At 44.6% G+C, this 26,265-nt stretch overlaps 1 protein-coding gene across 5 annotated transcripts; it reads right to left on the bottom strand.

The window, feature by feature from the left end:
- Positions 1 to 447: 447 nt before the first annotated feature.
- Positions 448 to 20,699, bottom strand: LOC128424092 (SERTA domain-containing protein 2-like). 5 transcript variants are annotated; one of them, XR_008332945.1, is made up of 5 exons: positions 20,410 to 20,698; positions 14,247 to 14,376; positions 11,549 to 11,651; positions 11,208 to 11,280; positions 10,746 to 11,107 (listed from the first exon to the last, which is right to left on the bottom strand). XR_008332945.1 is itself a non-coding variant. In XM_053409956.1 (3 exons), exon 3 carries the CDS (start codon positions 4,034 to 4,036, stop codon positions 3,182 to 3,184), a length of 855 nt encoding a protein of 284 aa, XP_053265931.1. In that variant the 5' UTR covers positions 4,037 to 4,040; positions 14,247 to 14,376; positions 20,410 to 20,699; the 3' UTR covers positions 448 to 3,181. The 5 variants fall into 5 exon arrangements, 1 of the variants encoding a protein (XP_053265931.1); XR_008332953.1 differs by lacking the exon at positions 11,208 to 11,280 and having other exon boundaries at positions 11,549 to 11,667; positions 20,410 to 20,697; XR_008332950.1 differs by lacking the exon at positions 11,208 to 11,280 and having other exon boundaries at positions 11,549 to 11,640; positions 20,410 to 20,695.
- Positions 20,700 to 26,265: the final 5,566 nt, after the last annotated feature.

The following is a 26,265-nucleotide window of genomic DNA, read 5'->3' as shown; positions in this document are numbered from 1 at the left end:
CACTTAGCCCTCTGGGCCCCACAGAGAACCAGCAGAGTCAATACTTATCTACCCACCTGGCATTTCTGTGCTCCAAACTGCTGCCCAGCTAACTGCTTTCTCTGTGAAGTTTGTGATGTGTTTAATGCACCTCTAAAACCTTCTCTGGAAAAGTGGCTGGAGGTAACTGGAGCAGATAAAAGGTAGTGGTCCTCTCCTCAGTGCCATGTTTCTTTATGAAACAGCGCTTTCTTCACACATCTGTAACATGTAGTTAGACCCACAAAATGTGCTGCTCACAGTGCAAGTCAGTATCTCTTGGTTACGAATGGGACCTCTGATGACCAAGTCAGGTCATTTGCCCTACCGGCATTATGTATCAGTAGAAAACTAAGGGCAAACAGTAGTACAGTTGTAAGTACACACAAATATTCAAATTAACCAAGAATTACTTCCGTAGATGAGAACTTAGAATGAAATATTTATTATCACAGAAATTTTAAAAAATATTCTTTTAACCATAATTCTGCTTCATCACAGTGCAGAAGGCCCTTACCATTTTCAAGATTCATATTTATACATACAAAGAAGCATTTCTGCACAATCTGTGTACATTCTTTATACCCAAATCCCTTTACATCAAAGATGGACAGCATTTTGCCGAAGGTTCTGCTGCTGTGGTATAGATCTATTTGCATGGGTTGTGCATGTAAACACACTTTGCTTGCCAAGCTGTGCACTAGGGCAACAAAACAGGATTCATTCTGCATTAGTTGCAGGATCTGGTTCCATTATTAGTAGAGTCAGGACTAAATAAATAGCCCAATATTTGGAACCCAAGATAGAGTATTTAAATTATTTTCAGATTAAACAAGGTTCTGTTTCCATTATTAAAAAATCTGAAGCTTGATGGATTCCTCATGAACAATAAAATGAAAGAGTTAAAATAAATAGAAAACAAGGCTGACAATAGCAATGTTACTGATAGAGTCACATCTGGATAATTTTCTCCACATCACCTGTGGAACTACCTCATGCATTTATGCTAGGGACATATCGTGATGCTGGTTGTTCCATAACTAACAACCACGTTCTTGCCCCAGTCTGGAGCCTTTCATCTCCCAAATGCATCATTGTTGAGCCAGTATGCTCTCAGAACAAACCTTCTTCCATTGTCATATCAATACTGGGGTTAGGAAAACATCAATGGGAGTTGGGTGGGAAGGGGAGAAGCAATGATTCCAGCAAGTCAAGTGTGGTTAGAACAACAGGGCAAGGAACTGATGTTGGCTGGTGCTGCTTTGGCCTGCTTTTCCCTGTGGTGTTGGGCACCTCCTACTGGAACCAAGTGGCAGCTTAGCTCCAACCAGTGCTAGAGGGCTGCCAGCCTCCGTTTCCCAAAAATGTAATAGGAATTATCTATTACATTTGAGAGTTATTGTGGGGGGGGGCATGTCTTCCAATTCTAATACAATCTGCTCTGCCTTTAGAAATGTGTCTGGAAGCTATGACAAACAGGATGGCCGGTTTTGGCTTTTGATACTTTGACGCCATCTGTTCTTAGATAGGTATGATGAATGGGTGGAGTGGGCAGAAACTGAGGTGGGTACAGATATCTGATGAATTTCCATAATCAATCAACAACACTACTGCAGGAAAGGCCTGCTCAGTGGCACCAAAGAAAAGCTGGAAGAGGCTTTAGTCCTGATGGGCATTGCTGGGGTGCATGCGTCCTGACACATTCATGCATACTGGATGCTGATGGCAGGCCTATGTTACAATATGACAAAATATGCTTCTGCAATTTGTAGGGATCACTGCTGTGCAAATTCCTAAACTTCTGATAGGGTGATCCTAAGATTTGCACAGTGCAGACTATTAGCATTTTTCATGCAAAAAAAAAAAAAAAAGTAAAAACCATCATGAAAGGCATACAATCTATGATTAGCATTTTGAACAAAGCAACACCTCTCCTCCCACAAAAAGGAATCTTGCTAGGCCACAGCTGTGCTCTTAGACATGTCCCACCCTACTCCTACAGGACAAAGTTGCCAGGAGATAAGAGTGCACACAGTACACTTCAGACACCTCTAGCATCTTGAACTGGTGCCTGCTATTTGGATTTGATGCACTTCTTTAAGAATACAAGGTGTGCAAAAATGTTCTGCTTAAGTGATGTATATTGCACATAAAATCTAGAAATCGTGTTGCAGAGATACAATATTCTCCAAAGAGTTAAAATAGTTCTACCTGTACAGTAAATGCTAAATTTTAAAAAACCCATATTACTTCCAAATTGAAGCACATAATACTGACAAAGTTTAAAATTGGATAATCTACATATAAATTACATTTGTAAATGTGTATAATTAAATACCATAAAATTTCCGAAGCCAGCCATGACACTGAGAAGTTTCTTGTTTATACCGCCACAAACACCATCCAAGAAAAGAAAAAATCTGCAGTTTTAGACAAAGCACTGGAAAGAGTTACAGCATTGCTGCTTAGAGAGGTAGTGCCAGCTCCGTCCAACCAGATCAGTGCTTTGCCGTGCCTCTTTTGTTATCTCTAAACTATGATGGAGCAATGTAGTAAAATGTAAAAAGACTATAAAATTTTACAAAAATAAATAGTTTCAAATGCTTTACAAAATGCAAGGCATTTTGCTGCCAGGCATCTTGAAGCTCCTTCAACAAAAGGGAAGAGGCCTGTAGTCCTTTAAATACTTTAAAAATATATTTATATTTACTGAGGTTGCAAATCCAGGTATGCAACTCCAGTGAATGTCAACAAAGCGTCTCATTTTATATTAAAAATAGAATCATTAGACTTTAGAAGATGTTTTCCCCTTATGGAAATTACTGTTATGCAAATTTTTCGGACAGATTAAAAATTGCACATTTAAAAAAGTGAGATTTGTGGGACTAGGGAAAGGTGCAAGAGACATATTCCTTGCATTTACCCTAGGATACAAAAATTGCACAATTGGTTTAATAAATACTCCATTTTATATAACAGCTTGCCACTTTTTTTGGTTTATATATAAGTTTTGGAGAGGTTTTGAGAACCACTTAAGGATAATGTCTAACTACCATTCCAACGTAACACTTTGCAGTTCAATCCCTCTCTCTGTGTGGCTTTTTCTTCAAACCAGCATAGGGTGGTAGCACAGGAAAAAGTATCTTTGGATTTTAAAAAAGTATCAAGACCCTACAAGAATCTCCATGATATGGTCCAAATCACTGAGATCACTTCTACATATTGGGATGTTGCTTGCTGAGGAGGAATTGCAAGAAGAGAAGGTTTTCAATATCTCTTCTGTGGATGCCACAGGCGATGCTCTTGGAGGAGTTAGTGAGGGGCAGTCAAAGTCTGAATCGTACATCGAAGTGTCAATATCTTCAAAAATGTCATCGATAGCCAAGTCTTTCAAGTAGCTAGTTGAGCTTGAAATTTCAAAGGAACCAAATGCACATTCCACTCCCTTCAAGTCTTGTCTGTCATCTTCCAACCGAAAGCCTGAAGTTTCAGAAGTCTTAAACTGATCATCTCCAGATCCAGCCAGGTACGAAGGTGGGCTCACGTCCTCCATGAAGTCCAAGTCTTTCAGAATAGATGAAATGGCAGATGACATGTCATTATCTGAAACCACCAGCAAGTTGTTTTCAATTGGGCCTTCCACAGGCCGTGGCTCATGACCGTTGGACTCCTGCTGATGAACACCTGGGAAAATGTGTGGTGGCATTCCAAACAAATCCAAGCCCGGGTAACTGGAAGGGCTGGTGCTGAAGCCACTGCACATATGAATGAACTGCTGGCTGTTTTCTTGCCTCATCTCCTCCTGGATTTGCCTGACTGTGTTGGCAATAAGGACAGAGCGGTGCAGGTTTGGCTCTGCCAGCATCTTGTAGGTCTGTAGTTTGGTGAGGCACACATTGAGAACCAGCTGCCTCTTGAGTGGATATGGCAGGTTTCGGCTGGAATCGAAGGCACTTGACACACCTGCCATGTTCTCTTCATAATCACTCAGCTTGCGTTTCAGACCTCTTCCCAACATGAACCTGAAACAGAGCATAAACCAATGATAAAACTGTGGAGCGGTATAACACAGTCAAGTATATGGCTGTAACAACACTCCTAGGTTTTGTGTGTTATATATCCTTTTTTACCATGAAAGTCCAGGTGTTATAGCAGAGTTTCCAGACATAAGCCAGACTTGTGTTCAACAAGGGTGCTGTGGCAGATCTCTTCATAGTAGTGATGGCCAAACTTGGCCCTCCAGCTGTTTTGGGACTACAACTCCCATCATCCCTAGCTAACAGGACCAGTCGTCAGGAATGATGGGAATAGTAGCTCCAAAACAGCTGGAGGGCCAAGTTTGGCCATCACTGCCTTCCTAGAGCTAACAAATTGCCGTATTTGGAGGTGGAAAGGAATCTGCTCTAAACTGGCCAACGACTGGACAGGAGGCAGAAATGCAAGGATAGCTAGAGCTTGCCACAAGCATGAAGAAAAGCTGCTGACCTCAACTTCCCAAGAATCCCAGCTTTAATTTTTGTAAACACAAGTTTTCTAGCCCTTACAGTTGCCGATATATGTTTGGAAGCATGTGGGCAATGTCTAGTGCAATTCTAGAAGCCCAAGTTAATGATTCGGATATCAGAGTGAGGGGCTTCAGAGGCCATGTTGCTGCTTAGTCCTCCCCCAAACCAGCAGAGTAAATACTACATATTAAATTAGGTAAATAAGAAAAACACTCATTTGCTTAATCTTCATGATTGTAACAGGTCAGAGAATTTTGATTTCCTTAATTTAGCATAATGTTGAGTTTTCAGTGGCAACATTCAGAGACTAAAGATTCTTTCTCAATACCCCCCCCCAAAAAAAATGGTTTAAACATTGAGATTTCAGTATTCACTTTAGGCTGCTTGATCTAAAAGCTGGTTTGAGCGCTGAAGGAAAGCTGGGTTCTCCCAATAATTTTTTTAAATTTTGACCATACTCTCTCCTCTTCCCTCCCAACTTGGATGATAGACTTTTAGTCTTGGCAAACACAGAAAAAAGCTCTCAGAGAAGCTGTTGGAGACTTGCTACTCCGCTCCTGTTAGAAACTCAACAGCTTCCCCATGGCTATAAACAACGTAATGTATTTCAAAGCAGAAGTGCTTTTGCTCAAAATTCCAGACAATGAGGTGCTTGGGAGAGACTTTTTAAGCAGAACTCTTGGCTCGTAAGAAGAAAGTCCTTCAGAACGAGGAGAGCTGGGTGGGGTGGGAGGGAGAGAGGAATGATCTTGCCAAATCTTCCCAAATGAAGTCAGGCAGGAAACAGCAGTTCTTACAGCAATCGTAGATCAAAGTCCAGCAAGGGGTGTGCACACCAGCCACCCTTGCAACTAAATTCTTCAGCGTTTCTCCTTTGACAGCTGTTCCCACAGAACCCTTACATTGCCAAGTTTCAGTAGTAATGTGGAGATCTGGCACAAGAGCTTTTTAAAATGAAAATGAGAAAAAAATAGCATAGGCAAGACACTTTAAAAAGTACTCTAATCAGGATCCCTTCCAATCTTGGAAGAATTGGGAGGTTGTGGGCATGTAGCTGGGTAAAGAGGGCATCTCAAAACCTAACACAGAATTTGTACTTCATAACGATAAAAACCTAAAGCATGATTCCTCAAACCAACTTCCTTAGGACACTCTCAGTTTAAGTGCCATACCAAAAGGGAGCAGCAATTAAGGTTTTTCTACATAGAAAACACTTTTGTGAAAGAAATCACATGCAGATCATTTTATGTCGTGATCACACATTGGCATACTTGGATGTGGTTTTGAAGTACCTAAGGCAAATTTGAGAAAGGTAGCTATGTTGCATCAAAACAACAAAGTGTGTTGTGGTATGTTAAATAAATATTTGTTGAGACTCCAGAACTTTAGTCCATAAAAGCTTACGCCACACTGCATCATATAGTCTTCAAAGTGCCACAAAAATGTTGCTTTCTGCAGCTGAAGATAATGGTTTGAATCCAGAAATGTTTTGCATAAGCAGAAAGGCACTTCAATTAGGCAGCCCCACTAAATTCTCCTAATTTCCCCATCCTGCCACAGCCCCCTCAAGAGTGGCTTTTCAAGGGGTGAAGGGGCTGTAATGTGAGGGAGGCACCAGGAAACCTCCACTGCACTAGCTGAGTTGTTTCTCCACCACTAAATCCATACCAATGTGGGTTTCACAACACTTACTATCCCAAACCATCTGCCTGTAGGTTTCTCACACAGAAGCACTTGTCCTTAGTGAGAGAGCACACTGAAGGCTAAGTTTACTGTGGCATGAAGTTTCATGGATAATCTCATCAACTGGTATGAAATATCATTTGATGTGTCAATATGTAAATGAGGAATTGGGAATCTTATTAATGCATCCCCTTTTCTGGATAGTGCTTAAAACTGCTTTAGAAATAATAAGGTCTGAGTGGTGCTCAAGCCTCCCACAATTTGGGGCATGGACTCAAGAAAAAGGATCATGTCAGTCCCTTGTTTGATACTGGAGAGAAGAGAGAATCCAGAAACACCAAAACAAGTTAACTGGGCATTTGCTGCAGATAGATACTGGTGAAATCTGGGCTTTGCAAATCTGCAAGGGACGCGGGTGGCGCTGTGGGTAAAAGCCTCAGCGCCTAGGGCTTGCCGATCGAAAGGTCGGCGGTTCGAATCCCTGCGGCGGGGTGCGCTCCCGTTGTTCGGTCCCAGCGCCTGCCAACCTAGCAGTTTGAAAGCACTCCCGGGTGCAAGTAGATAAATAGGGACTGCTTACTAGCAGGAAGGTAAACGGCGTTTCCGTGTGCGGCTCTGGCTCGCCAGAGCAGCGATGTCACGCTGGCCACGTGACCTGGAAGTGTCTCCGGACAGCGCTGGCCCCCGGCCTCTTGAGTGAGATGGGCGCACAACCCTAGAGTCTGCCGTACGGGCAGGGGTACCTTTACCTTTACCTTTAAATCTGCTTTTGGTAGGGGACCGTTTGGAGATCCTTCAATTGCTTCAACACACACACAGAAAGGGGTGGTGTTGGGGATGCATAAATTTGAGATTGAAAGGCAGATTAAGGCTGGAACGTGAGTATGTTGTAGACCCTGCACACTGCAGAGGGCCTCCCGACTTCCCTTTCGTCTCAGTACTGGGTTCAGCCAACAGCTGCTCAGCTGACAGTAGTGGTTGCCAGCTCCACATTGCAGTTCAGGCCAGGCAAATTTTCCAAACTAAAGACGACCATATGAAGATTTTCCTATGACCGAGTGGACCCCTTCTCCCTCCCTGAAATACATACAATATTATGTTCTGCTGCTCTCCTCTGCACAGATCTGTGCCCTTCCCAACTAATGCAGAAATATGCAAAGGTAAGTAAGTACATGGATATTTGCACAACTTATTAAGATTACAAATGTTGAATTACTGTTTTGTCCAGCTTGGAAAATAAGCGGACCCACCCTCCCCTAACACTGCAGCTTCAACAAGATCTGAGGATGCTCAGATGCAGCACTGATCTACTGAGATGCTCCCCTATCTTTCCACAAAAGTGCCACATAAAGACCACTTAAAACCTCACAAAATTCATCCCGATACCATGAATCCTGACCATCTTGACTACATAATTGTCCCTTTTCACAGAGGGCACAAGAAAGAAACCAGAAGCACCTTGGAGACCACAGGACATGTAGATTGGGGGGCAGCAAGTGTAATAGATACACACTGGTCTGGTACAGACACAAGAGATTTAGGGAGCATGCATGGTAACCACAACTGTGTGAATTGGTTAATGCAGATCTTTTCATGTGAGCACAGCACTTATTAACAAATGGAAAGGTTGTTAAGTGAAAGACTTCGGGTAGGATCCCCCTAACAAGTCCTTTCAGTGCAAAACCTGTATGAGAGCTTCCACTTGCACAATGGGGTTCCCTCCCTCCCCACATGGCCTCCAAAATTGGCTCAGCGGGGTGTCAGAACCACCCCTGGAAGAAAAGGAAACATTCTGACTGGCAAGCTGAAGTACTTGCAACTGATGCGACGTTCAAGGCAGCCTGGTATTCGAAGTCCATCCTTTGACGGCTAAAGCTCCACCTGTGCACAGGAGCTCAAGAGAGCCAGTGAATGTTGTCAGGACTGGAAACATTCTAAACCACTGGAAGTGTTAATCTTAAGCCCCTCCCTCTGAAGTGGCAGCAATGCAATTCCTGAGCCACCATCTTCAAGGGAGACAGACACCTGACACAGGCACCAACTGTTGCAGAGAAACAGCTGCCTCTCCCAACACATGAAGCAAGGACAAAGGCGACTCTTCATGCAGAAGAAAGCACTTAAAGCAAAAGCGCTTCATTACCCTTTTTTTAAGGGCCTCATTCTCTCTTATTTTCATGAAGCACTTCACCAAGAACCACTGCTCCTAAACTGCTTCCTTGTTCTATTTTTCCAGGCACAGTTGTAGCTGATCACAGGTGTTTACTTTGGTCATTCAGCTCTCAGCTGATTAGTTAAGGAAAGTAAGCAACCACTTCTAAAACCAACATCTTGCAAGACTTCAATAAAGGAAGAGGGACTGGAGAGAATCAGCTTCACTTGCCTGTGGCTCTGTTCAAAGCCAATTCTTGGCTGGAAAAGCAAATTGCTGTTTCTGAACTTTGGATACAAACTGAAATGAAAAGCCTGCCATGCTCAGCACAATGGGAGACTCAGATTCCTTGCTTTCTCTTGTTACTACAAGACATTACAAACTTCCCCTGACTGTTTAAATTCACCCCAAAAAGCAGCCAGTAACTCTGGATAAGTAAGCTTGTTACTCTAAATAATATGTATGCAACTCTACTAAACTATACAGCTTTGGCAAACCAGGAGATCAATACCAGCAGCTACCAGGTTAGTTATAAGTATTCTTTGTTAGTATGAATAGACATTTCAATTTTTTTTTTAAATTCCCAAAGTATTTACAAGCAATTGTTTGTAACAGTCGGACAGAACTACCCAATGTCTTATTTCAGATTTTTATTTATTATTCATTTTAATTATACTTTCCCCACATTTAAAATCCAAATAATCAATTTGACAAAGAAATAGCACCACACTCTAAGGAGTGTGAACACCATTTTTGTGTGTATCTCTCTCTCAGCTTATAACACTACGCGAGCCTACTTTATCCACCTCATTGATGGCACAGAAACAGAACTACATTATTCAGGTCACATGACTTAGATCTGGGTGCTGTTGTCCAGTAACATCTGGAGGGACACAACTCCTGTCATGCCTGACTACTGGTCATACTTGCTGAGGCTAAGAGTGGAAATGGAGCCAACCTCTAGAGGGCCACAGGTTCCCATTTACTACTTTAGATCACTTATCCACAACAATTCTGTAGGTCTACTATTACTATTACAGTACTTTTATGCCATCAAGGGTCAGACCCGACACTTCTTGGATCCTACTGAGAGACCGAAGGCTATTTCCAAATGAGACTTTGAAAAACAAACCAGTGTCTCTGGAACAACTATGGGTGAGTCCTAGAAGTTTTGGAAGAGGATGGTTGCATCTTCTATCAGGTTTTCCACCTTTTGAATGGGCCTCACATACATGCCCAGGCCACTCAGCCCCTTGCAAGTGGTGAAGAATAATTTTAACTATTGGCTCAAATGGAAAGGGAATGGTGGTGAGCTGGTGAATATCACAACTGGACCTCTGATGAGTTTAAAAAATGATTTGGAAAAGACTTTAGCAGTGTGGTAGATGACAGCATATGGTTAGCTCTATGGACAACAAATAGAGGCTCACCCAATCGGGAATTGTGCCAGAGATGATACTCACATGTTGTCCACACTCTGCAATAGCCAATGAGCTCACAATAGCAAGGAAATGCCCTGAAATGCACCCCTACTTCACAACACACAAAATGATTCCATAGCACACCCAGTCGCAAAGTTACCAATGACCCTGATTTTTCCCAGGCTATTGAGTCTTAATAAAGATCTTTGGGGTATTTGTGGAGTGTTACAATATATGTAACTTTGGTGCTGCACTGAGTTTTGTCATGATTATTTTATTTCCTGCTGCAATAGTTTTAATTATCTTGTTTTGTATGTATTTTAAGTCACTTGGAGAACCCACTATTGGGCAGTATATAAATAGTGCCAGTTCCAAGGATGTCCACAGATACTGGCACAATACATATGCACAGAGGAAAAGAAGGTACATAGTTCGGGAATAGGGAACTCTGAACTGAAGACAACAGAGACACACCCATGGAAGAAAACACCCTTTGCCTAGCCATCAAAAAGCGGACACTGGACACACAAGTACAGCCATAGACACAGAAGGCAGCAACTTTCAGTGGTTCACTGCAAGTGGCATGAAGTTGGGAAGCAGGTGGCAGATGTTCAAGACACACTGGGGAGAAGGGGGGGTGCCTCCCAAAGCCAGTCATGTCAAGGGCAAGAGAGGAGCTCCAAAAACTTGCACCCACACTGCAAGCAACACAGAACACTGTCCTAACCACTCAGCTATAACAGGAGACTGCCTCATATACTCTGACAGCAGCAGTCATTCCACTTGTGTGCCTCTTGTAGTCCAGACTAGAGTCAGCAAGCAGTGGATAGAGGACCACTGCCCCTGAAAGCCCATCAAATGCTCATCCCATGAGTCATGTTCTGAGGTCAGCTGAAGCACAGTCATACTACGAAAGGCAAAGTGATCCCTATCTCCTACTCACTAGCAACAAAAAAAGGCCACTCATCACAAAGTCATAACTTTTATTGAATAGCATCCAGAATAGACGAGATCCTGAACAAGAAAAAATCAAGTGTAGGGGTGTCAATCCAGTAGGGCTCCTGGGTCTTGGAAATTGGCTCAACAGACAGTTAGGGTAGGAAGTACGCTGTTGCTTATGGCACCAGCTCCAAAGTAGAAGCTTCTTCACTTGTTGCATAGCTGTATGTCAGCTTACAGTGATGCAGGAGCCTCTCTGGGGCAAGTAGATTGTAACAACCTTACAGAGGAAACACCAGGAGTCTGGTCATTGCTGTTGCTCATGAGATGGACGTCTCTAATGGCCTGCAAACAGCAGGGAGTGGGATAGATCCTGTACGTGGGAGACTGTCCTGTGGAAAGTAAGAGAAGACACAGAGAGCAATAAGGAAAAGTCAGCAATTGGAGCACATAGTTCTTGAATGTGTGTGCAGTACTTGTGAATATACACACCCATTTAGAATTGCGGTGAAACTCAGTGTCTATAGTGACAGCTTGATTTACTCCATGCAGCTGAGCTGTGATCCTGCAAGACAGGAGTGCTCATGAGTATTTGACCAACAATAGTAATAGCTAAAGTGCAGTGCCTTGCCTTTGTCAATAGATAACTTGTGTGTGGCAATGAGTACCGCCCTTGTCTATAGGGGAAATGGCTTCCCACTGTTGTGAGGGACACATTAGAAAAATACAGCTTAGATAAGACATAGTATTCCGATATTGCAAAGTGTGTGGGCATAGGTGACAGTTTAAGCAGTTAAGACAATGTAACATGATTCCCCCTTTCCTTTGCTTACCTGTGTTGTGTACTCTATCCTGGTATTCCCAGTTGGAGTGGAATGACAATTGCCGCTGCAGTGTTTGCAGGTGAAGTCCCATGGCAAGGTACCTGTAGGGGTTCTAGACAGAAATATTACTGCAACGTGCTCAAGCTCCACTGAGTGTTCTGCAGGCAGGCTGCTTTTTGTGAAGTGCTCCCATTTTATTTAAAGTGCCCCCTCCATAGTGTGCACAACATGGGGCTGGAGAGATATAGGCCCCGCGTTCTAATATCCAAGTTGTGGGCTCCCCATACTAGTGTGCTGCAGTTGGGCACCAAGTTACACCATATTCTATGCTCAGTTGCAGCAACGTAAGTGGACTGAATATTGATGGCTATCTTTGTCCCCCACTAGTAGAGGAGGAGACCAGTTGCTCTGGTTATGGTGGTGGTGTAAAGCCAAATGGTCAACCAACCACCTGTCTCCTTGATCCTTGCCCATCCTGGCTTATAAAAGCTAGCTGGGAAGGGCTGGGCAATGGGCTTTGCGGGGTGGTGAATGCTTCTCTCTGTGAGGGAACCTTCCCAGACCTGCTGAAAGAGGCAGTCATTAAACCACTTCTTAAAAAAACATCTTTAGACCTGGCCAATATGGTCAACTATCGCCCAGTCTCAAATCTTCCATTCTTGGGCAAGGTGATTGAGCGAGTGGTTGCTGAACAACTCCAGGCATGCCTGGAAGAAGCGGAGCATTTGGATCCCTTCCAGTCAGGATTCAGGCCTCATCACGGGACTGAAACTGCCTTGGTCACACTGGTCGATGATCTCCGGCAGGCTAGGGACAAAGGTGAGAGCTGTTTCCTAGTTCTGCTGGATCTCTCAGCGGCTTTTGATACCATTGACCATAACATCCTTCTGGACCGTCTAGAGGGGCTGGGAGCTGGGGGCAGTTATACAGAGGTTCCGCTCCTTCCTCCTGGGCCATGTTCAGAAAGTGGTGTTGGGGGATGAGTGTTCAGACACCTGGGCTCTCACTTGTGGGGTGCCTCAGGGTTCTGTCCTCTCCCCCATGCAGCCGCAGGGAGAGATCATCTCTTTCAAATCAGAACCAGTGAAGGTGGTGAAGGTCCTGTGTGAGTGCCTGGAGGCAGCTGGAGGATGGATGGCAGCTAACAGACAGGTTGAATCCTGACAAGACAGAAGTACCGTTTTTTGGGGAAAGGAGGCGGGCAGGTGTGGAGAACTCCCTGGTCCTGAATGGGGTAACTGTGGCCCTGAAGATACACAGGTACACAGCCTGGGAGTCATTTTGGTCTCACAGCTGTCCATGGAGGCACAGGTCAATTCTGTGTCCAGGGCAGCTGTTTACCAGCTCCATCTGGTACGCAGACTGAGACCCTATATGCCCGCAGACTGTGTCGCCGAGACCACATAACACCGGTCTTGAAAGATCTACACTGGCTCCCGGTACGTTTCTGAGCACAATTCAAAGTGTTGGTGCTGACCTTTAAAGCCCTAAACAGCCTCAGTCCAGTATACCTGAAGGAGCGTCTCCACCCCCATCGTTCTGCCCGGACACTGAGGTCCAGCGCCAAGGGCCTTCTGGCGGTTCCCTCACTGTGAGAAGCCAAGTTACAGGGAACCATCATAGGGCCTTCTCGGTAGTGGCGCCCGCCCTGTGGAATACCCTCCCACCAGATGTCAAACAGAAGAACAGCCAGACTTTTAGAAGACATCTGAAGGCAGTCCTGTTTAGGGAAGTTTTTCATGTTTAACAGACCATTGTAGTTTAACATTTTGTTGGAAGCCGCCCAGAGTGGCTGGGGAAACCCAGCCAGATGGGTGGAGTATAAATAATAAATTATTATTACAAGGGCACAGTCGTGGTCTGAGTACAGGATACAGCATAAATACAGACTACTCCCCCAGCATTGCCTCTGCTCACTGCTCCACTTGGTTTTGCCCATCCCACTACCATATATTTACTGGCAGAACATTCTGTTGATATTATCTGTCACGGCAGTGGTATATTTCATGTCCTGCTACTGTAGCAGGGCTTTTGCCAAAATGTGTCATCTCACAGCCAGCATAACTGAAGTATGGAATTGTTCCTCAAATCAACCAAAATATATTTAACCAGTTGGTACACAGTTGTTGTTTATTTTTAATTTGTCTAAAATGTTCCCAAGCTTTTAGGCAACACTACAATGGAATAAACAGCGCTGCTAGTGCTATTTTTTTTTAAAAAAGGCTAACGAGAATGAAGAGATTTGAAAATGTCTGAAGTAGAGCTTCTGTATCTTTATTGTGCCATAAAACCTAGCAATCGTAATGGTAAACAAGTAAAAACTATTCAGGTAATGCTACAAATTGGGGAAAGCTGGTTATTAACCCTTGCTCTCTTACCTCTTGGTTTATAGTCACACTGGAGGAATTCTTTTATGCTGCTAGTTTCAGGGATAGCTTTCAGCCACTCCCCACCTTCTCTTGACTCACACTGGTGTTTGCAGGAATTAAAAAGTGTAGGGGGAGAGTATTGTTCTGGGGCCATTAGCAGGAGAAGATAAGTTACTCTCCTAGTGAAAGAGTAGCTGGTTAAATTTCAACTTCCGTTTATTGCAACATCTGAACTATTCTTTAGTTTGCAAAGATGGATCCCTTGTGATGTCAGACAATCCCAAGTAACTAGGTGCTTTTTAAATATAAAAATATTTTTAAAATATAGAAAATCTTACCCTTGAAAATGAAAAAGTGAATTCAGGCCAGAATGTTCCAGATATGGTGTGAAGAGGGCTCATTCAAAGCAGAGGTTAAGCACAACTTTGATAACAGCTGAAGTAATCCTTTTTCAGTCAAGTGATCCAACTTCAAGAAAAAATTAGAGAATCATTTGGTTATGGTATTATGTAACAAATAATTAGCTGCAACATCCCAATTATAATTTACTGCTTTATGGATTTTTGTAAGACTTGCATATAATTGCTCAGAGGCTGCTGCACCATTGCGCCTCCCTTGTTCTGCATCTTCTTCCCCACAAAAGCTATCAAGTGAAATGTATCCCCATCAACAAGGGTGATTCCATGTATCTTTCTGAGCCAAGGAACTGTAGCGGCATCAAAGATGTGCACAGCTGCTATAGTACTGCATTAGGTTTACACAACACAAGACTATGGCAGTTGTACAAGTTGCTCACTACTTTCTTCAAGTCTTAAAAGGCTACTGGCTGCACATGCACCCTCAGTAGCTCTGTACTGTGTTTCACTATGGTAGCTGTGTGCACACTTGTACCACTCAGGTGAATGCCAGGAAACAAAGGCTGTTGGCCCCAGGAGAAATCTACAAACTTCCATTAGTATTCTGCCTCTAAAAACTGAAAGCTTCAACAGACAATTAAATTTTACTAGTAGTTTTCTATTCACCCATTCAAAAAGCATAGGAAATTGTGCTGGTCCCTTAGAAAAATCATCAAAAGCCACAGTAGGGTAATACCTTTATTAGGACCAATTAAACTATCACCATTTTCAAGTTCTCCAAAACTCTCTTACAGGCTGGATGTCAAGCAAAATACAGGAGTGGGGGGGCAGAGAAGACAGAAAAATGGACAGGCTGCTGATGCAGACTTTGGGTCTTCCATAATGTCCAGCTCCCCCACTCCACTCCATCTCAACTCCTCTTGCTATTTTGCTTATTATCCAGCCAACAATACTCAAAAGGCTGCTCACTACTATAAGACACCACCCTGATATTTTTTGAGATTGTTATTCAAATACTTTTATAAATAAAATATGTAGTCAGTCCTAAACTGTGGACTCTTGGATTCTCTCTTTCCATAGGAGAGTGGAAATGACAGACCAAATGAAAATTGTACCAAGACTATACTTCGGTCTAGAAAAATTATAAAGACAGGCAGACAGAGACACAGAAAAGAAACACGGATGACTTCACATGAGGAAACCACCGAATGAGGAAACTGCAGAATCATTTGCTGCCAAGCCCCACACCACAATTTCCAGAAATCCTAAAATGGTATTGAATTTATAACAGCTAGCACTCAAGAAAATCCCTCTGTGCCACACTGAAGTACTTGGCACCAGATAGGTAAAAGGTGACCATGGCTTCCTGCACATGGATCCTCACAAAAGGCATGAAGAGCTGACCCCAAAATACTGTACACCATGTTATAAGAGCTGAATGGGCAAAGCTGACTGTACAGTGGTACCTCGGGTTAAGAACTTAATTCATTCTGGAGGTCCGTTCTTAACCTGAAACTGTTCTTAACCTGAGGCAACACTTTAGCTAATGGGGCCTCCTGCTGCCGCCGCCGCACAATTTCTGTTCTCATCCTGAAGCAAAGTTCTTAACCTAAGGTACTATTTCTGGGTTAGCAGAGTCTGTAACCTGAAGCATCTGTAACCTGAAGCGTATGTACCCCGAGGTACCACTGTATTTGCTTTGCTGAGCTATCCTCTATATTTTGAAGCTTATTTTACCGAGTTATGTTAATGTCAAAAGCCAGACCTATAAATGTCATGACTCTTGTGAATAGAAATGACTGATCATGTCTACTACTAGCAAAGCTGGTGAGAGACATAAATGATTAAGATCAGATCAAAGCCTAGCTCTTTACAGGAAATTCAGGAAGTCTCAAGACACATGACACAGATATAAAGCACTTTAGTGTTAGCTGCAATTAGAGTATTCTTTTAAAGCAAGCATTAATGCAGTTACATGTTCATAAATTCTGAAATAAGGTACTAGAGCAGTGAGAGATTCTTCTCCCTTTGCATTTCATTTCCTATAAGAATAAGACACAAGGGAGGCAGCCTCCACATAGTGTGCACAAAAAAGAAACCAGACAGAACTTCCTGGAAGCTGCTGCCTGAACCTCCCACAGTAGCAAGACAGGAGCTTGCAATAACATTTGTGTTTGCTGGATAGTGAAGTTCTCCCTTCAGTCTGCTTCTTTCTCCCTTCAGCGGCTATTTATAACAAAAAAGACAACCTCATCCCAATTCTGCTCCAAGCTGCCAAGCAGCTTCTCCAGAGAGCAACACTATACCTCAGCTATGTAGCCAAATAACAGCCCCCGCCCCAAATTCATTGCACTCTTTCACGCCTCCCCAGTTCCTGAGTGGGAGTACTGTAATACTCACAACTGTGTTAACAGGAAGTTTCTCTCTAAACATTTCACCCAGCACTATAAGGGCTCAGTGCCATCCTAGCACCTAGTTATACCCAGCTTAACAACTCAGCAATGTTAGAAAATCATTTTAAATTACTCAAAAACTGTTTTTGGCAAAGAGGAATCCCTACACAGATAGTCAACTCCCCAACCCTGCCTTGAGCTATATGGTCCATATGACCTATTATTACTATAAAATGGTACTTCTGTTGTCACCTTCCAAAAGAATACTTCTTATTCCAAGCAGTCCTTGGAGACTCTCAAATCCTCTATCAATCTTACACTTTGGACATGTCTAATCCTGAGCTAGCCTGCTCTTTCTTGCATCCAATCACACATTTCTCCCCCTTCACACTGGATGCCTCCTCATACTAAGTGACATTCATAGTCAGCCCCCTCATATCCAAGCCTCTCCCTTAACTTAAGAGCAGTCCAAATGATAGCTCCCTTCCCAGGCTGCCTCACATGGAGTCAATATTCAGCCTCAGGCTGAATGAGTTCTATATCTCTAGCCCTCCAAAGGTGGGGTGGGGGAAGAAGAACACTCTGTTTTGAACAAGTTCCACCCAAACTTAATCCTTCTGACTATATCCAGCTCCTACCACAACAATTGCAATTTCACATAGTGTTTTCTTCTGCGCAGCACAATCCTTACACGTCCTCCTCAGACATAGGCATTAATTGGACCCAATAACCAATTCTTCCTTCTAGTCTACACTCAGCTTCTGTATGTCCCTCCCTTCAGCTCTAAGATTCTGCTCCAGTAAATGCTCCTTTTCCTGATTCTCGTGAGAACTGAAAAAATATTAGGGATTCCTAAATGCCCCAACTCTGACTGTTTCAAGTTGTGCATTTCATCATTCCCAACCAGTCCCTTACCAGTATTTAGCTTCCAATTAGCTCCCACACTCTGTGCAGCTTCTAACTGATCACCTTTGTATGAAGCTTACTTGATAATTCAGACTCATTTCCCTCCACACTATCAACCATATCCTGTTCTTACTAGTGCCTAAAAATCTTTCACTCATACTACCTGTACCCACATCCACTTTCCTTCCAGAGCATAAACCAAATTGGTTTCTTTTGTCCTACCAACCACACTAGCTATCATTCCCCACCAGTTCAGACAAAAAAATATTTAAAAAATCAACCAATCAATACTGCTTTTGGCCACAGTGACCAACCCCACATCCCGATGCCTATTAGATTTGCTCAATGACTACACTCAACCAGCCTGATCCAAGGCAGGCAGCTGCCAGACCTAATTTCTTAAAACTAGGTGCCAGTTGCTCACCCAATTCTCCTCTTCAACATACTCCTTAATTCACAGACAGCTCCCCTGCCACCATCCAGTTTCTACTTCTCAGAGTGAACTCCTCTCAAGTCCTACATGAAATTATTCCAATGATTCCTCTTCCATGCATCTCTTCTTTCTCCTTATCCCCAGCTCATTCCCAAGATCAGGTCAGTTACCATAAACATCAACCACTACATATGCCCCTCACAACCCACTCCAAACGTTGTCTCCCAAATTCTTAAGAACATTCATTCATCACCATTTATATTTTGCCATTCTGCCAAAGAGCTCAGTGTGGCATACCTAGTTCCCATTTTATCCTCACTACAAACTTGAGAGGTGTCTCTTTTTTTAGTCTTTTTTTTAGTTTGAGAGAGAGTGACTGACCCCAGATCACCCTGTGATGTTCACTGCAGGACAGAGATTTGAATCTGGCTTCTACTCTGGCTCTTTAGCCACTATACCACACTGGCACTCTTACATAACCCATCTAGACTCTCACTTCCTTCCAGAACAACAGCAGACCCTACTCTGGTTCTCCTAAATTCCTCCCTTCTCCATACACAATTATCTTATTTTCCATGACCACCACCCCAAACCTATGACCTGTTCAACAGCGCAATATTGTGCTGTCACTCTCAGCACCACTCATAAATTCTAATCAATTTACCTCTAACACTTTGCTCAAAACCGAATCAATTCAATCCCCAGCCAAGCACTTATTATCCCCTCCTCAGATCATCTCTCTAAACATATGTACAGTACCAGCATTAACCACCACATAGTATTGTATCAACTGGCAGTACAGAAATACTTTTATAAGTAAATAAAATGATAGCCCATCTTTTTCTCACAAATTTTCATCTCAGCCCTTATTCAGCTAGCTCAAATACAGAATCTCCCCATACCCAGGTATTACCCTGACTCTAACTGAACAAGTTTTTCAACTCTTGCTGTTCTCTCTTTTCCACCAGAATCCCCTACCCAATGCCCTACCTCCCCCCATCCCCTAACTTCTTACTGATCTATAATATGAGCTTTCGTGTGCATGCACACTTCTTCAGATACATGCAGATTCTTCAGTGTGCATGCACACGAAAGCTCATACCAAGAACTAACCTAGTTGGTCTTTAAGGTGCTGCTGGAAGGAAAAAATTTTTTTGTTTTGACTATGGCAGACCAACACGGCTACCTTTCTGTAACTGATCTATAATGTTCACCTTCCCCCCCATACAGTCTCATGTCTAAGGAGCACCAGCCACTCGCCCCACCACAAACAGGGAATCTGCTAAAAGCAACCTCTCCCCCTCCCAATTATCCAGGTATTAACGTGAGTCAGCTCCCAACACCTCTCCACCTCCCACTTGCTCCTGATATTCCCCAACAGTACTGTTCACCCACCAGACAGGTCTCACAAGCAACATCTCCTCCCTTCTCCCCATTGCTCTCCCGCCATCCCATTCTCTATACACAGTACTGCATATATATCTCCTGCACCACTAATAGCCCAAACCTAGCAAGATGAGTACCGCAACCCCAGAGTCTGCTACGACTGGACCTAATGGTCAGAGGTCCTTTTCCTTTTTATGCCCTGGTGCAGCTACAGTGGGCTGTATTTAGAAAGACTCATCGACAAGCCAGGAGGCATAAGCCTGCAGCCCCTCATCTTCTCTGCCAGCACCAAAACTCCTCAGTTCACATCTCACCACGAACCTGATTTCCCCACACATCTAGGTACACAGACCCTGAGCCCCAGCCAGCACCCCATCCTCCCCTTGGGCACCCTAACGACCAGATTCCTTCTATTCTACTTGCATCGCCCATCTCTTCCCTTCGCATCTTAACAGCCCCCCCCAAAAAACTAAACATTAACCGCCCTATCGATTTATAACCCAAATCTCCAGTCATCAGCCACCCACCCCAAAACTCTTGTTTCTTCCGCCACTTCCTACCACATCCCCCCATCCTCAATATGTGTCCTGCTTCCCTCCACACCCCAGCCCCACAATTGGGGGGGTGTATTTGTGTGTGTGCAGCTGCCACCTTCCCCCACCCAACCCGCGACCCTTTCATTCCCCTACGTAGATCCTACGCACTCACCCCAAATCCCCCACTCCTCCCCACCACCAGCCCCAATCCAGCCCTCTATGTTAGCCCCAGTCAGGAGGCTTCGCCCCCCACCTCAGCAAAAGAAAAACCCACCCCAGAATAGCCCCCTCATTCCGAAGTCCGTTTCCCCTGGCTCCTTTTTAACCCCCCAATATATACATATATACCCCCCCCAAATATATATATATCTGCCGCCCCGGGTTTCCCCACCGCCCCCTCCTCAGGCCTTCACCCTCCCTCTCTCCTCCCCCCCCCCGCCGTGCCCTCCTGCTGCCACCGCTTCCCCCTCAGCCGCAGCTGCCTCGCTCACCTGCTGGGGCTCCTGAAGGAGGGCGGAGGCCAGGACCGGGACCCTCCACCCCCGGCCGCTCTCCCTCAGCTGGGGGCACCGCGCCGCCGGCTCCCGAGCCAGCCAGCCAGGCTTCCCTCAGAGGGGCTGGCGACGGGCAACTGCTTGCGCGCTGGGAGGGGAAAAGGCGGAGGAGGAGGAGGCGCCACCCACCTGCCCTCCTCCACGGCCGCCGCCGCCGCCGGATCTCGGCGACGACAACAAGAGCAGTGGCTCCTCCTCCTCCTCGGCCGTTGCTACAGAACGCGGACGCGCCTGCGCGAGCGCCTTCATCCGCCACCGCTGCACCTCTCCTCTCGCCCATTGGTCGGCCACGCCCCACCCTGCCCGGCAACCGATTTCTGACTCGCTGCCGGGCTCGCGGGGGTCCGCTTCGTCCGGCTGGCCAATGAGGAAGCGAGCCCCAGCCAAAGGGGGCGGAGCTCCCGTCGCGGCTGCTGTCCAATGAGGTACTCGTTCGCTCCTTCCTTCCTTCTTTCTTTCTCCGTTCTTTTCCCCGCCCCCTTTTTGGAACTCTGCAAGGAGGCTTTTCTCGCGCAAGGTCTGTCCGCGAGGGCAGCTGCTGCTGGGTGCGCTTGGCGCGCGTGGCAAGGCTGCCGTTCTAGTGGGAAGCGAACCTTCATTCATTTGAGACTTACTTCTAAATGACTTGGCGCGACTTGCGTGTGCTTCCTGAGAAGTTAAGTCCTTGAGAGGTGAATCTGATCCGCGGCCGAGTAACCCTGGAAAGGGCGCCGGGACGGATTTGTTCCGAGGCTTATTAAATGATGTTTGCTGCCGAGTAACTGTTGCCCGCAAGGTAGCAGGCGGGGAATGCACGCGCGCCAGTTTCCTTGGATGACCCCGGTTTAATTCAGTGGGTTTTATTTCCAAGGACTTCCTTTTTTTGCAGCTGGAAAACATAGATATGAGGTGATAATCAATGTAGACCATAAACCTTCTGTGAAACAAGATTGCAAGTTTACTAGAAAGGATCATAAGGGGGGGGGGAGGTTTTACGTAAGAATGGTAACAAACCCACAGAACATTCCCAATGGAGCAGAAGAACAAATTAGAGTTAAACTCTAAATCTAATGACTTGCTTCCCATTAGCCTTGTCTGCCACCTTTCAGGGTGTCTTTGATTCCTGAGATCACATCCGATCTGAAAGCCAAAGCTTTTGAATCCACAAAACTGCCAGCTGTTTTGGGACTACAATTCCCATCACCCCTGACCACTGGTTCTGTTAGCTAGGGATGATGGGAGTTGTAATCCCAAAACAGCTGGAGGGCCAAGTTTGGCCATCACTGTAAGGTCTTCCAACCCTGCCCACACCAAGGATTCCCCATCTCTGGTGTAAGGCTTTTCCTTGGGACCTGGGCATTAGTTGGATAGGTAGGCAAAGGAAGAGGGAAAGGAATTTGTGTAGGTTAGTGTACAATATGCGGTTTAGGCTGCAATTCTAAACACTCTTACTTGGGAGTGATTTAACTCAGTGGGGATTACTTCTGAGTTATCATGCATATGATTGCACTGTCAGCCTTCTTTATGGTCCAGCTCTCACTTCCATACATCACTACTGGGAAAACTATGGCTTTAACTACATGGACCTTTGTTGGCAAGGTGATGGCTCTGCTTTTTAAGGTGCTGTCTAGGTTTGCCATTGCTTTTCTCCCAAGGAGCAGGCGTCTTTTAATTTCGTGACTGCTGTCACCATCTGCAGTGATCATGGAGCCCAAGAAAGTAAAATCTCTCACTGCCTCCATTTCTTCCCCTTCTATTTGCCAGGAGGTGATGGGCCCAGTGGCCATGATCTTCGTTTTTTTGATGTTGAGCTTCAGACCATATTTTGCGCTCTCCTCTTTCACCCTCATTAAAAGGTTCTTTAATTCCTCCTCACTTTCTGCCATCAAGGTTGTGTCATCTGCATATTGGGAGCCGCCCAGAGTGGCTGGGGAAACTCAGCCAGATGAGCGGGGTATCAATAATAAATTATTATTATTATTATTATTATTATTATTATTATTATTATTATTATATCTGAGGTTGTTGATATTTCTTCCAGCGATCTTAATTCCGGCTTGGGATTCAAAAGAGTATCATTCTTAATTAGCTCAGCTGACCTCCTGCCATCCTCCCTTTGATCTGTAGACCTGGGGCAGAAGGGTTGAAAACCCAGAGATCCCAAATGCATCCAGGAGAGCATTCAGAAAGCATGCTGCCTAACACTAGAGGGAGTGAGGACATTTAATAAAATATAAAAAAGTAGCGTAGGCACACCAAATGCCTTCCTAAAAAAAGGTTGACAGCTCACCTAGTAGCATGTGCAATAGGTCTCCCTGGGGAAGGTGTTCCAGAGCTGTGGTGGCACCACCAATAAAGTCCAGTGCCCAGCACCTGCCCAGTACATTACCAGTTGATATGGGGCCAAATAACAGCGTACATACATGTTGATTATTTGGTAGGTTGTACTCACATACAGCTTGGGCCTGCTCTGGGCTCCCTCATCTGCTCAATCCCCACAACTGTTGGGCGGCAAATTTGTCTGTAGTAGATTTATGATTTTTGCATAGGTGTACGAGAACAGTTTCCTGCACGTTTATTTCAACTCCTTTTCAGTATGCATGAAGTTGGCAGACAGCTTCTTTTCTGACAAAGTTATTGCCCAGCTGTGGCACAGGAAACATGCATGCATTGGCTGCCAGTCCATCCCTTTACCCAAATGCCGGGTATGGTAAGTGAGTATTATATGTGTTTCTAGGGCTTCTTTCCTCAGGCTTTCTATTAAAAGAATGACTGCAATATTCTCTCCCCCCCCCCCGCCGCTGCCTCAAGCTGTGTCCTACCATTTACTAGAACCTTTGACGTGCCAGGACAGCTGCCAAGAGATAAAACGTCAGGAGCAACCACATTAGCACATTTTCTGTTAATCTTTTACTTTTGGGAAGAACAGCACTGCAATTCTCTCTTGGTGCCAGCTCCATAGTGGCATTAAATCAGAACCAGAAGGAATATACAGTAGATCCTGCTTTTCTTTGGGGACACCAAATCAACTTTCAATGAAATCAGTTAAAAGACAATCAACATATTTTTAAACAACGGAAGTGACTAAATTTATTTTGCATCACAAGAATAAGCAATATGACAATCTTTGATCATCTTTCTCAAATACAAAAGAAAAAGTCTTAGCGTGCAAACCGTTTCGAATAAGCTTGATAACTGTGATGTTAAAACTTAAGTCTCTTTAAAGTTTCAATTCCGGGCACATCAAAATCTGACTTTGTGTAACTTTCCCTTTGCAAATTTTGTCACCGATTCCTTCAGGTCAAGCATTGATGCTTGGTCATGTTCAACTAGTCTCTTTTGCAACATAGTTGAGCGTAAGTTTTTATAAGTTTGAGCTTTGAGAAACGGCGTTCACCACTTGTCACTGACCCCAGAATGTGAGAAGGATCATTAGAGCAACGGAAACATTAGGCAAATTATACAGGAGGTTTTTTTGTTGTATGAAGAGAAGTATACTCCTTGTGACATCATAGACTTTGGAAGTCTTCAAGCTATTGCTATATATACCTAGAAAACAATTCTCATGTACGAATTACTCCAAAAATGCTAAAATTCTTCAAAATATAAAAGTAACATATTGTCAGAAATCCATAAGATATGACAAAAACTAATCTGTATAAAACTGTGCCTCCCTTAGTTCAGCATTGCACCCCTCTGAGGTCTGCACCATAGCCGGCTGCCTCGTTGGCCTAATGGTAGCATTGGCCACAGTACAACCATATGGGCGGCTGAGTAGGCTCAATAATGAGACCTTACCAGTGTTCGATTGCATTCAACCGGAGTTTTCCTCTGCTTCCGTTCAAGCCATCTCCCAGCTGGTGTCATTGCCCTAAGCTCGGGTGTACCAAGGAGCTAAGCTTCCTTGACTAGGGAGAACACAGGAAGATGCCTTCTACAAAGTCAAAGCACTGGTCTATCCAGTCCAGTATTGTTTACGCTGATAGGCAGCAGTTGTCCAGGGCAGCGGCAGAGCATGTCTCCATGCCGCTCAGGTGGGGGGGGTGCATGCCCATGCCAGGGGTGAAGGACAAATGGAGCCCACTGCACCTGCCCGGCCCCCACCTTTCCTTTTCGTCAATCACTTGTAGTTGAGAAAGATTGTCTTCCATGAACACAGTTTTAACAATGAGTCCGCAAGTAACTGTGGAGGCCAGAGGTGGGGACATAGGTTTCTGGGCAGGAGTTGATCACGGTGAGGGTTTGCCAAATGTGCCTTCTTCTTAGCATGTTTTCCCCTTTCATCTGAGTTTGAGTGTCTTCAAAGCTCATGACACCTTTGGTAAAGACTGTTCTCCAATTGGAGCGCTCGCAGGCCAGTGTTTCCCAGTTATACGAACACGATACCTTTATTGTCATTGTCCCATACAGAACAATGAAATTGAAAATCTACATAAGACATTCAAAAACTGCTAAAAACTCTGAAACCCCATTTTAAAATAAAATATACCATAGAGACTCCTTATGCTGCGTTTAGAACCAGAATTGCATTTGCGTAGAAACTCTTTCTCAGGCGACTAGTCCTGGTCTTTATAACCCTATACCTTCTTCCAGAAGACAGAAGCTGAAAGAGATAATTTCCAGGGTGCATACTATCCTGCGCTATCTCTGCAGCTTTCTTATGGCACCTGACAGCATAGATTTGATCTAAGGTGGGAAGAGTACACCCAATTATTCTCTCTGCAGTCTTTACAACCCTGGACAGCATTGTTTTTTCCCTGGCTGTGCAGCTCCCAAACCACACACACAGACCATCAGTTAATACACTCTCAACAGTACAATGGTAAAATGCCATCAACAGGTACTTTGAGAGATTGTTTTTCCAGAAGATTTGTCAGTGTTTATACTACATTTTTTTTTATATTTGCCTGCCAGCCCCCATCACTGCTGGAGTGACATCAGTCCTGAGTGGCATGGCTCTCCAGTTGGCACCCTGCCCGGATCAGAGCCTTGGAAGGCAGTGCTGGGAGGGCAGTGTGGGAACCTGGTAGGCAGCCGTGCATCCCTCAGTCCCAGTCTTATGTGAGGCTATAATGGAAGGATGCACAGTTGCTCCGTCCCTCTCACACGGTTCTCCCCACGTGGTCTCGCTAAGTGGTGCAGGGCTGGCTCAGGGAGGGCGACAGGAGCTGTGCGCCCCCCCACCCCAATATGTGCCCAGGGCGATTGCCCAAGCATCCCTCTCACGCTACACCCCTGCTCCAGGGTTTCAGAGGGTGAGCCCTACCTAAAGATGGCAAGGATTGAACCTGGGACCCTTTGTATGAAAGGGGGTCCTCTGTTCCTTCTTCTAGGTTTGCCCCTCCCCGCAACCCTGCAGGGTAGTGGGGGTGGGGTGGCAGTATTGCGCAAACCTACAAATTTCAGCAATTTTACCATGGTCGTTTGTGGCCCAATGGCACTTGCCTCCCTTACGCAATCAAAACAGGCTGGCAAAAATGGTTATGCCTGTTTTAAAAAAAATGCATGTGCACTTTTGAAATCGGCAGAGAATAAGTCAAGTCAATAATTAAACAATGCTGTGACTCAGAGTAAATCACTGCTAAGCAACAGTCGTTCCAGTTTTACGTACTCAAAGGGAGCTGCTCATAATTAACCTTTTGCATTAAACACTCCTATGCACCACAGAGCTTTAAAGTCCAGATCATATAAAAAGCAAAAGTGCCTTTCCTTTTGCTGTACCCATTGAAGGCTGCATAGGTGTCTGTGTGCACGTGTGCTTTTGAACACCCCATACCAAAAAAATGATTTTCTGTACAGAGGGACAACTTAAAT

The sequence above is a fragment of the Podarcis raffonei genome, chromosome 1, assembly GCF_027172205.1.
Source record: "Podarcis raffonei isolate rPodRaf1 chromosome 1, rPodRaf1.pri, whole genome shotgun sequence".
Lineage (NCBI taxonomy): Eukaryota > Metazoa > Chordata > Lepidosauria > Squamata > Lacertidae > Podarcis > Podarcis raffonei.
Note: the sequence above shows the minus strand (reverse complement) of the source record. Positions and strands in the feature narration are given on the sequence as shown.

What these genes read in the sequence shown, in the direction of transcription:
- LOC128424092 (XM_053409956.1), bottom strand. Translation starts at nt 4,036, where the DNA reads ATGTTGGGAAGAGGTCTGAAACGCAAGCTGAGTGATTATGAAGAGAAC.